Raw genomic sequence first — 12508 nt, forward strand, 5'->3', positions numbered from 1 at the left:
TTCTTTCCTCAAACTTCTGAAAGGGGAATTCTTAATTCTTATCTAGTATTTGAGGTGTGCCTTTGCTTTATTTTTTTGAGACGGAGTCTCGCTCTGTCACCCAGGCTGGAGTACAATGGCACAATCTCAGCTCATTGCAACCTCTACCTCCGGGGTTCAAGCAATTCTCCTGCCTCAGCCTCCCAAGTAGCTAGGATTATAGGTGTGCGCCACCACACCTGGCTAATTTTAGTATTTTTAGTAGAGACGGGGTTTTGCTATGTTGGCCAGGCTGGTCTCGAACTCCTGACTTCACATGATCTGCTCACCTCGGCCTCCCAAAGTCCTGGGATTACAGGTGTGAACCACCGTGCCTGGCCCACCTTTGCATTTTTTAAATGGATGATAATACTTTTCCTAACTATTCCTTCCTTACCTTGGATCACGTGGCTTGGCTTTGTACTGAGAAACTGTACTTTGGTGAGGGGAACAGGGATTTAGTAAGCACCTAAGAGAGATGGCCGGAGCCTGTCAGCATACTTCATCTCTTAGAATCTCTTAGACAAGTGCTACTGTTTACCATTATGGGTGAATGATGAGGAGACCAAGCATGATTGGCGTGGGGGTGAGGGTTAGGGGCAATGCACTTCTACCTTTTTGCTTCATTTAGGAAGGTATAAAGGCATGTGGCGTTAGATTGTGATGAGAAGCTGTGACCTACACTTGATCTCTCATCCCAGAAAGAAAATTCTCCTGCACAGCCACAGGAGGAGCTCTGGGCAGCCCTCCGAGACTTTCTGTTGTGCTGTTTCCTTCCCTTAGGACTGTATTACCTGTGACATCTACTGACAATGAAATTCTGTGTAATTGCTCTTCTTGGAATTCCTTGCACAGAAGCCCAGAAAAAAAAAAAATCTAGAAGCTTTTAACCAGATTCAAAGCTGGTTTTGTTTTTTTCTGTAAACCTTGCTGCTGCTTTTTAAGCAAGCCCTGCACGTATGTAACATTTTATTTGGGGTTTTCTTTGTATGTACAAGACACCAGGGACAGATTCTGACGGTGAAGGAATGGTTTCATAAATTAGGACACATCTATACAATGTAATATTAGCATAGAAAAATGGTGATGATGTTAATATTAATTGTAAAAGACATGGTGCCAAGTGGTCTGAGCTCTGGCACTGAGAATCAAGTAGGCTCGGATTTGAATTCCAGCACCATTATTTACTCAGTTTGTCCTTTGTAAAAGTTACTTAAACTGTCTGCATCTTTAGTTTCCTTATCTGTAAACTAAGTACAACACTAGCTACTATTTATGAAGTACCTATCATATTATGATACATGAGTGGGCAAACTTTTTCTGAAAAGAGCTGGATGTCAAACATTTTGGGCTTTGTGGGCCATTAGGTATCTATTGCAGCAGCTCCACTCTGCCATTTTAGTGTGAAAGCAGCCATTAGTCGGTATGTACATGAATGGGTGTGGCTGTCTTCCAATAAAACTTTATGTGCACTGAAATATGAACCTCATATAATCTTCAGATGTCACAAAATATTGTTCTTCTTTTGATTGTTTTTCAACCATTTAAAGACATAAAAACCATTCTTAACTCACAGGTTATGCAAAAACAGGCCGTGGGCTAAGTTTGGCCCATGGATTCTACTTTAGTGGTCCATGCTATAGAAGACACTCAATAACTGCTGGTTCCCTTCCCTGGTAAAAACAGGAGGTTGGGCCGGGCATGGTGGCTCACACATGTAATCCCAGCACTTTGGGAGGCCAAGGTGGGCGGATCACCTGAGGTCAGGAGTTCGAGAAGAGCCTGGCCAACATGGTGAAACCCCATATCTAGTAAAAATACAAAAATTAGCCAGGCCTGGTGGCGTGTGCCTGTAATCCCAGCTACTCAGGAGGCTGGGGCAGGAGAATTGCTTGAACCCGGGAGGCAGAGGTTGTAGTGCAGTGAGCTGAGATCTCACCACTGCACTCCAGCCTGCGTGACAGAGCGAGACTCCGTCTCAAAAGGAAAAAAAAAAAAAAAGTAGATTGTGGGCAAGACTGGGAATAATTACTTCTGAGGTGGGTAAAGGACTTGTAGTTTGGGGATTTCTTTTTTCTTTTTTCAAAATCATTTTCAAGATCACGTTCTGTTTTCAATAAGATTTTCTTTTTTTCCTTTTTTGTAACAGAGAAATTGAGAACAGTTTTTCCTGATGTGAATTTCTACAGTCTTGTAATTTTTTTTAAAGCCTGTCAATTTTACACTTTTCAAAAGGTGATATTTGATGCCTTGAATAACATCTGGAATAGCCTGGGACTCTGTCATGATTGGGCTGACTTGCAAAACATTTGACTTTCATGCATTTTTCACGAAGGGAGCTGAATGTTTTATTTTTGGCTACTGTACCTTGACTCTACCTTTGTTTCAATGCTGTACTTACTTTTCTTTGTATAGGCTAGCAAGTCAGTTAACTAGTAAATCATTTTTCCTGCAAGATTCAATTGGGTATGAGCCAAACTCTGAGACACAGAACAGAAACCAAACTTGTAAACAAGGTGTGAAGAAGAAAATCAGAAAGTGTGAATTTAGAAATTACCCTGTGGTTTGGATCCTAGAAGTTAAGAAACACTGGATGCCACTGAGGAGAGGTGAGAAGGGAGGATTCTTTTTGCTGGCGTCTTAGTCTGTGCTACTGTAACAAAATACCACACACTGGATAATTTATAAAGAACAGAAATATTCTTTGGTGCTGGGCACGGTGGCTCACGCCTGTAATTCCAACACTTTGGGAGGCCAAGGCGGGCGGATCACCTGAGGTCGGGAGTTCGAGACCAGTCTGACCAACATGGAGAAACCCCATCTCTACTAAAAATACAAAATTAGCCGGGTGTGGTGGCGCATGCCTGTAATCCCAGCCACTCGGGAGGTGGAGGTTGTGGTGAGCCGAGATCACACCATTGCACTCCAGCCAGGGCAACAAGAGCAAAACTCCATCTCAAAAAAAAAAAATATTCTTTGAACGTGTGTCCTGGGAAGGGGGGGAAAAAAGGACAAAAATATATTTTCTCATAGTCCTGGAGACTGGAAGACCACGACCAAGCAGCAGCATTTGGTGTCTGGTACGGGCTGCGTCCTCCAGAGGGAAGAATGCTGTGTCCTTACATGCTAGAAGACGGAAGGGCAAGTTTGCAAAATGCTGCCTGAAGCCTCCTTTAGAAGGACCTTAATCCAGGTCTCAAGGGAGCAGCCCTCAGGGCCTAATCACCTTTTAAAGGCCCCACTTCTTAATCCTATCACATTGGCAACACCTGAATTTTGGAGGGGACCTTTCAACCCGTAGTAACTGATTCGACAATTGTAGGAAAAGCACAAAATTGATTAGTGTTGCAAATCAGGTTCTATTACAAAGGAGTTGTAGCAACTGATTTGCTCTTTTTATTATCCTGGAACCTTGTTACACTAAATAATTCTCACAATTAGTGAGGCTAATGAGTAAGCCTTGGACATTTAGTGTTAATAGAGATTCTGTTAGTAAATATTTATTAAAGAACTATTGAATGCAGAGTGTGGAGCTGTGTTCTGCGGATGATGTGAAAATCTCCAAAACCAGTTGTTTGCCCTTGAGGGATGTATTCTAACTGTGAACTATGACATTTCTACATATAATATCTCCGAACATCTATCTTTCAGCAGGTATCACAAGGCAGTCCCAAATGGTAGGGCCAAATGCTTACCAATTCTGTGCCCCCTTAGAAAGGAGAGATGATGCCTGGAGTTCTGCCTTAAAATTGGGAGATTTGAACCAGACTTGGAGGATCAGACACATTGGCTCGGCAGAGGCGGTGGAATAGGGACAAGGCAGGCATGTGGGTATAATGGCCAGGCTTCAAGTGTTTATTCTAGAGGAGGAAGAGCAGCCCCAAGGCTGACTTTAAGGAAGCTTCCTGAAGCAGAGGTGTGGGAAAGGAGCTGTTCCTAGTAGGCTGCAGCCAGACTGGCCGGAGAACTTTGGAGAATAAAGCTGCGAAAATTCGATTTTATCCCAAAGGCAACATGGAATATAGTACAGGGGAGTTAAATGATGAAAACATGAGTTATGATCTATAATTAGTGGAGAAGATTGAAAAAATAAAAAAACAAGAAAAATATATTTTCCTATAATCTCACATTCTAGAAACATCTGTTAACTTTTTAGAGTGTTTTCCTCTCATTCTTTTCTGTTTTGAACATACATGCATACCTTTTTTTTTTTTTTTTTGAGACGGAGTCTCGCTCTGTCACCCAGGCTGGAGTGCAGTAGTGCCATCTCGGCTCACTGCAACCTCTGCCTCCTGGGTTCAAGCGATTCTCCTGCCTCAGCCTCCCGAGTAGCTGGGACTACAGGCATGCGTCACCACGCCTGGCTAATTTTTTGTGTTTTTAGTAGAGACGGGGTTTCACCGTGTTAGCCAGGATGGTCTGGATCTTCTGACCTCATGATCCGCCTGCCTCGGCCTCCCAAAGTGCTGGGATTACAGGCGTAAGCCACCGTGCCCCATATATACCTATTTTTAATGATAAAATACATATTTCTTTTTAAAAAGTGGTATATTAGGGAAAACACAAATAATCTGTTAACATTTTCGATGTAATTCCTTCCTGCATGTGTTTTTACATGAATATACTGTGTGTGTGTGTGTGTGTAACAAGGATCATTTGTTACTATTTTGAATGAAATCTTTTTTTAAGCTTTTATTTTCTTTTTTGTGGCTGATATATAGAAATAGTGTTGTTTACAACAAAATGCTGAACGCCACCTAGGTCTAATCATGTGTCTATATAATTTCTTGGATTTCTTTGATGTGGGCAGTTGTATTGTCCATCATTTATGATGTGGAAACCAAAGCTATAGAGAAGTTAGGTAATTTTACAAAGAACATAATGTCAGTAAATGACACTAAGTATGAAATTAAATAGTAACTATTATCAATCCCCTTACAGTATTCATTCTTTGACCTTGCTTTTTTCCATTTGTAATAGTGTTAGCGTCCAACTGTCGGCTCCCGTCCAAATGTCAGCTCATGAATTCCTCTTTAATAGCTGGACTTCTTTTAGCCTCTGGCTGTGTGAGGGTCTCTTGGCCTCAGTGATTTCACATGTGCCACTCTGTCCTTCTAGAACACTATTCTCCTCGCCTTTGCTAAACTTGCCTTAAAAGTGATTTCCTCAGAGGGACCGCTAATAATGATCTTGTTTAAACTTTATGTCCTTCCTACTACTATCATCTCTCTCTCTCCGTACCTTTTATTTCTACACACTTACCATGATTTCAATTATACAAATTGTGACATTACATGTACATATGTTTAACTGTTTGCTTCTTTCATGTTTGTTCTCTATACCCAGCGTCAAGCACTTAGTTTTGCAGTAGTATATGTAAATAGTAAATATTTGCTGAATAAGATGGAATGAATATATCTTTTGCTGTTACAACATGTATAATTTTCTTTTCGATGCTTCGTTGATTGCATCTATGATTTATCCTTCTCATGTACGTCCTAGTGGGAGGAATGTAACAGTATCCATCTTTTCCTGTTATAAAATTAACGTTCTTCCTTTTAGAGTCGTGCCCCAATTTCTGCAAAACTTGTGGCCAATATGCTGTCGGTGGCTGGGGCGGATCACATCATCACCATGGACCTGCATGCTTCTCAGATACAGGTATCCATGTTTTCCTTCTCAAATGGTTAAATCAAGTCTGTTAAATAATCTTAGAAGAGGTAACATTACTTGTGTTTGAGTTTATATATGGCTACTTTCTTGGATTTTTGTCTTTACTAAACTTGAAAATATAATTTGATATTAGTACTTCCAGTCTCTATCACCACCTTGCCCCACAGTCAATTATGGAGGAGTGGGGATGGCTTTTTCGTAGTAAGCTCTGTATAGTTCCATCTCAGCTTATGGAAAATAATTAGAATGGCAGAGTCATAATGTATACTTTTTAACTTCTTCATAACTTATTTTCTTTGTCTCTAAAACAGGCCAAATTGTACTGTGCCACTTTGTGTTATATAATGAACGTGAAGTATTTGATTTATAATAACTACTAAAGAGACAACAAACCCTTTCCCTCACCGTCCTGCATAGCCATTCTCTTCCTCAGAATATAGGCCATCATAAGACAATAGAATATGTCCCAAAAGACAGATTGGACTGAAATATGCCCCTATAACATATCTGTCTTTTGATTTAATTCTGTTTAAAATTAACAAAAGGGAGTCTGTTATAAAAGCTTCTTTTGAACAAAAAATGCAAATGTTATTTAATGAAAGCAATTATCATTTAAAAAAAAAAGAAAAAACAAAACAAAACAAAACCCTGCAACATGACACTCACTTCTCCCTTTAGGGATTCTTTGATATTCCTGTGGATAATTTGTATGCGGAGCCCGCAGTCCTGCAGTGGATTCGGGAAAACATTGCCGAGTGGAAGAACTGTATCATTGTTTCACCTGACGCAGGGGGAGCCAAAAGGTATCATGCAGGCTACACCTTGCAGGTTTCTCCATCTGCTGACTGGTTTTTCGTTTTCCGATGTATTAGATAAGGAAGCATGCTGTAAATTACTTAAAGCTTTATTTTGCTAATGAGCAAGTAAGTAGAAAGACCCGCAGGCTTCACTTCCAGAGCAGAAACCCATCATCTTTGTTAATATTTCATCATTCAGGAAAGAAGAAAATACAAACAGAGACACATGTACACAATAGGTATATATTGGTTTGTTTTCAGCAAAGGGTAGATGTGTTTGAGGTTTTTTTAAGTTATTGTTTTCTGATTATAAAAGTAATGAGCCTAATTGGAAAATAAGTCTTTTAATTAACGGCACTTGGAAATGGTAGCCAAAACAGAACAAATTTTTTTAAAAGAAATCTCTGTACATAGAATACCAAGAAGGAAATATCTGAGACCAAGAAATAAAGCAGAGGCGGAAAGCCATGTCCAGGTGGCTTGGGGGATGGGCATCAGATCCAGGAAGAGCCTGGTGGCTTGGGTTTTAATACTCACGTGGAAACCCCCATAAAGAAGGGAGCTGAAGCCAGGCACGGTGATGTATGCCTGTAATCCTAGCACCTTGGGAGGCCGAGGCGGGAGAATCACTTGAGCCCAGGCGCTCCAGGCTGCAGTGAGCTATGATCACACCACTGCACTCCAGCCTGGGTAACAGAGTGAGACCCTGACTCTAAAAAAAAAAAAAAAGAAGAAGAAGAGAAGAGAGCTGAAAGCCAGACTTCTAGCCAAAAGCCAGGGGGAAAGCCCATCTTTACCTCGGCCTTTGGATTAGGGGAGGAAATAGTCACCTATGAGAAGTCAAACCACGAGCCTGTGCCACATTCAGATGTGGAGTGGAATACACACGAAAATGTGCTCCAGGCTGCAGAGCCCCTGCAGAGGGAGAATTTCACAATCCTAGCTGCTCGGTGAGTGCTCCCTGCTCAACCTGACCCGGTGCCTCATCCAAAGTTAGAAAACCAAGAGAACACAGTCCACGCAGACCCGGCACGTGCAGACAACAGGGCAGCAGGCAGCCAATACTTGGGGATAAGATAACAATTACTGGACTATCAAATAAGTAAGTTTAAAAGGAAACCGAGGTGAAGGAGAGTTAACAACAACCTGGTAGTAACAGTACGGCAGTGATGACACACCCAGTGGTGTGAGAACGTGGTACTAAGTAGCACATCTCAAGGGCTTGGCAGAGATACTCGAGGCGTTAACAAGCAATCAGGGTACAGGGTGTTCAGAATCAAGGATGAGCACAATAAGAGAATGCTGCAAGCTGAGGCTTGGTGACCTAATGACCTTGTAGAGCTTTGCAGATGCTATCTGGGAAGAAAAAAGGCTGGGAAGGGAGTTTTATTGTGTAGGTAGAGACCTCCATAAGGGAGAAGAAGCAGGAGAGACTTCTACCCCCCAGTCCAGTGAGGAAGCAAGGAAGTTCTAAATGTGCACTAATAGAGATGTGATGAGAGTGACAAGTGATCAGCCTTTGGAATGTCTGACATCAAAAGCCTGTCCCTCATTTGGCACCCTCATCTGCCTGCAGCCCAGCTGAGGACCTAGGATCAAACACAAAAGCTTAGAAGTAGCCCAGAAAGTTGTCTTAACACTCTTGCAGGGAAACACAGGCCCTGATTCTTAGAAGAGCCTTGTTGTTTCTGCTCAAAGCTGCCTTCCAACGGCTGCTTGGGTTCCCAGCACAGAAGAGAAGGAACGGACCCTGCAGCTGGAGATCGGCCTCTGCCAGCAGCAGGAAGTGGCTGTGGCCAGGGAGGAGACACAAATATATAAAAGACGGGAGCAGAAAGTTAACTTGCAAAGACCCTAGATGGGCAGTCATGGGGTGGAGAGCAGTGCTGTGTCACATAGCCTATTACTGTACGGTGTGTAATGTTCACAAAAATGCCCTTGGCCAAGAATCAAGGTTGAATTACGTTGAGAGTCCTCTGCAAAAGATTGTGAGCAACATTTTGGAGTCATATCTACTAGAAATGCTTGCAGTTGACTTGGAAACTTCTGCAAGTCACATGGAATCTGCATTCAAATGAGGCAAATGCACTGGCCCAATGGAAGGTCAGAGGCAAAGAATCCAGCCAAAGGGGTACAAGAGCAAGTTTCAGATGTAACTGGGTTATAATAACAGCTTTGTTACAGTGTAATTCAAATACGTACAATTGGCCGGGTGCAGTGACTCACACCTGTAACCCCAGCACTTTGGGAGGCCAAGGCAGGTGGATCACTTGAGGTCAGGAGTTCGAGAACAGCCTGGCCAACAGGGTGAAACCCCGTTTCTGCTGAAAATACAAAAATTAGCTGGGCTTGGTGGTGCACACCTGTAATTCCAGCTATTCAGGAGGCTGAGGCAGGAGAATCACTTGAACCTGGGAGGTGGAGGTTGCAGTGAGCTGAGATCACACCACTGCACTCCAGCATGGGTGACAGGGCGAGAGTCCATCTCAAAAAAGAAAAAGAAAAAACGAAAAACTCCAAATACGTACAATTTACCCATTTAAAGTGTACAGGTCAGCAGTGTTTTGCATATTCAGAGATTTGTGCAACCATCACTATCTAATTCCAGAGCATTTTTATCACCCCAAAAAGAAACCCTGTACCCATTAGCAGTCACTCCCCGTTTACTTCGCCCTACCTTATCCCTGGCAGCCAGGAATCTACTTTCTATCTTTATGGGGTTATCTTTTGGAGACTTTGTATATCAATTGGTAGTATAGAACAGTGGCCTTCGTGTCTGGCAGATACCTTTGTAAACGAGAAAATGTTATTTTGGCAGCTACTCAGCCCAAAGAATAGTAGATTCCACAAATTTGTATGACCATCTTTCTTTCCTCCCCCAACCCTGTTTTTATATACATAGTCTAAGAATATCATACATGCTCTTAGCAGAAATTCAGACAGTACAAAAGTGTCCCGTCCCCATTCTTTAAATGCCACTGTTATTTCCAGTGTCAGAATTGTGTCATTTAAACGTATATCTGCCTATTTATTTCATGCAAATGGCAATGTGATGTACACAGTTCTTCATTGTGCTTTTCTGAAAAACTCACTTGCTGTATCTTAACAATGATTCCATAGCTGTGTTGTGCAGCTGTGCAATATTCCCTCGTGTGCATGTACCACAGCTCCTATGACCAGTCAGGCCCCCTCTTCATTTGTAGGTGCCATTGTTTGCACTCTTAAATGCAGTTCTGAAGCAATATCGTTGCTTTGACATTTTGTACATGTGTGCTAGTAGGATACATTCCTAGAAGTGGAATTGCCAAGTCAAAAGGCATGAGCCATTTTAGGTTTGATGGGCAGTGCCAAAATATGGTCTTTTCCAAAAAATATACCAGTTGACATTCTATCGGGTATGGATGCTAGTGACTTTCTACACAGCCTTGTTCACACAGTGGGTTATCAGGCAGTTTACTTCCAGATCAGGTAGGCGATCTATGGCATCCTCTTCCTGTGAGCTCAGGTTGCTGTGGGTGAGGGTAGTGCCCTTACCAGGGTATGTTGATTTGCCATGAGAGGGGTCTCTATTCAGATCTTTTGCCTATTGTTCTCTTGGCTGGGACCTTTCTTGTGGATTGTCTACAGTTTTGCATAGACAAGAGATCACAGCTGTTTCTCATGTGTGTTGCAAATATTTCTCCAAGTTTTTTCATTTCTTCTCCTTTTTTGTATTTTTATTCTCTGCAGGACTTTAAAAACCTTCTTACGTAGTCATGTTTATTTTTTCTTCACATTATGGCTTCTGAGTTTATGTAGGAGTCATCCTTCTCTTAAAATTAGTCTTCTCCCATGATTTTGTATATTTTTTTTCTTTTTTAATGTCCCGTTTACTTCCATCTGAAATTTATTTTGGAATAAAGAAATAAGAATCCAGCCCCCACCCCCCCCCCGACTCTACTGTCTAGTTTTTCCAAAACTATTTATTAAATAATCCACCTCTATTGATTTGAAATGGCATCTTTCATCATATACAGAGTTCCGCATTTCAAACAGATAGCTATTTGCCAACTCCTACTTTTAAAAAAAATGCAGAATAAAGTAAACAGAGTAAATGGCTGGGGTTGAGATGCTGTTTTGTTTTGTTCAGACCTCCTTTCAAGCAGTCTGCACTCAACCACCCCTGCTCCCTCTGCCAGGAAAATCAAGCTTTTTAGGGAAGTACATTTCAGAATTTTTGTCACCTCCTTTCTGTTTTCCAAGTGTTTCTGCTACACATCATTGTCATCCTCATATTCTAGCCCCCAACTGACAGTCTCCTCAGAACAGCCTTGCAGGTAATACATGACATATGCAGTTGACATTATCTGTGACTTCTTTGCTTGATGCAAAAGGTCATAGTTAGCAAAATAAAATACTGTAAATTTCTGTCTGACCAATTGGAGCTTGTTGCTTTAGAAAAAGCTTTGAAGTTGACTCGTTCCAGGTAAAACTGAATGTTGCCACAGGAGGTCACTCTTGGGTAGGCTTTGTAGCTTGGTTGGGTTGACCACGGAAAAAAAATTAAACCCAAGAAACCTACCTACCACTGCTGAGATGGCAAGTGTCAACCTAGAAGTGGTATGGGAAGAGGGTAAAACTAGGTAACTCAGGTTTAACTTTTTTTTCTGATTATATAATCTTTGGGGATGCTCTATAGGAAATTTGGAAAGTGGAAAGAAGAAAATCTTAACTACTTTATATCTCGACCAGTGATACCACTATGAATAATTTGGTGTACTATGTATCTGTCTCTCCTGGGGGAGCTGATATGGCACATGCACCCACAGAGAAAAGATTGTAAATATGTGCCCAGAAGAAATCCAAAACTGTATGTATATAATTTTCGTTCTGCCTTTTTCTGCCTAAGATTTCAGTGTGGTACATTGTGTCAGCGTCATTTGGTAGGAGTAGGTATTAGGTCTCCATGATATACAAGGAAAAGAAGAGTTACCTATAGCTTTTTCAGGAAATCCTAGTGTTCTAACAACCCAGGAAGCTGTTTGCGGGAGTATTTTATCTTCTTCTTCTGACATTACCATTGGATACCTTTAAGTGGCTAGGGCTCCCCGCTCAAGTGAGATGTCTGTTTCCCCCACTGCCAAGAACCACAGAGCTCGCCTTCTTTCCCAGTCCGACTTCCATGCCTACCATGCTGTCTGCTTGTGAGCAGGCTCGTGAGAACAGGCGCCACCCGGCAGAGAGATGAAAACAGGTTCTGCTTCAACTTCTCCGGTATAGAACTTCCACCACAAAGGGCAGTGCTTCCCAGTGCTGGGCTGTGGACTGCTATCCTGTCATTCCCAAATCTGCCTAGTCTTTACCAAATAAGCAGACGGTAATGTATGTGGACATGTTGTGCAAGGTGTTCATGTGTCTTGGGAAAACCTGTCTCATGTTCCCAGAAAGTAGCTTTCCTTACCTGGAGTTCAAGTGGCTTTTATGACATTGGCACGTAGATAGTAGAACTGTACGTATTTTGTTTGTTTGTTTTTTGAGACAGAGTCTTGCTCAGTCGCCCAGGCTGGAGTGCAATGGCGCAATCTTGGCTCACTGCAACCTCCACCTCCCGGGATCAAGCAATTCTCCCGCCTCAGCCTCCCGAGTAGCTGGGGTTACAGGTACCCACCATCATGCCCGGCTACTTTTTGTATTTTTGTAGAGATGGAGTTTCACCACGTTGGCCAGGCTCATCTTGAACTCCTAACCTCAGGTGATCCACCCACCTCAGCCTCCCAAAGTGCTGGGATTACAGCTGTGAGCCACCGTGCCTGGCTGAACTGTATGTGTTTTAAGGTGATTATGGAGCAAGATTTTTGTTGGCCTTTAATTTTTTTTTATTAAATCTTTAAGTAAGGAAACTGTTGACAGCTAGACAAGTTTACAAAGGGTATCTGCTAGGCTACTGTGGTTTTGGTTGCATCCTGAAGAATGAGTGTTTTAAAGGTAGGATGAGTGTTCTAAGGGTAGGATGAGTGTTTTAAGGGTAGGATGAGTATTTT

General features: G+C 42.0%; 1 protein-coding gene across 4 annotated transcripts in view; it reads left to right on the top strand.

Moving 5' to 3' along the window:
* PRPS2 (phosphoribosyl pyrophosphate synthetase 2) overlaps positions 1-12508 on the top strand; it is a 33302-nt gene that overhangs the window by 12684 nt on the left and 8110 nt on the right. For 3 of the 4 annotated variants that reach the window (XM_055267161.2, XM_055267160.2, XM_063634958.1), the window contains exons 3-4: positions 5581-5679; positions 6370-6494. In XM_055267161.2, coding sequence (XP_055123136.1) covers positions 5581-5679; positions 6370-6494 — 224 coding nt within the window. Of the gene's footprint in view, positions 1-1756; positions 1767-5580; positions 5680-6369; positions 6495-12508 lie in introns of all 4 variants that reach the window. The other variant, XM_055267159.2, reaches the window with a different exon arrangement.

Source organism: Symphalangus syndactylus, chromosome X (genome assembly GCF_028878055.3).
Source record: "Symphalangus syndactylus isolate Jambi chromosome X, NHGRI_mSymSyn1-v2.1_pri, whole genome shotgun sequence".
Classification (NCBI taxonomy): Eukaryota; Metazoa; Chordata; class Mammalia; order Primates; family Hylobatidae; genus Symphalangus; species Symphalangus syndactylus.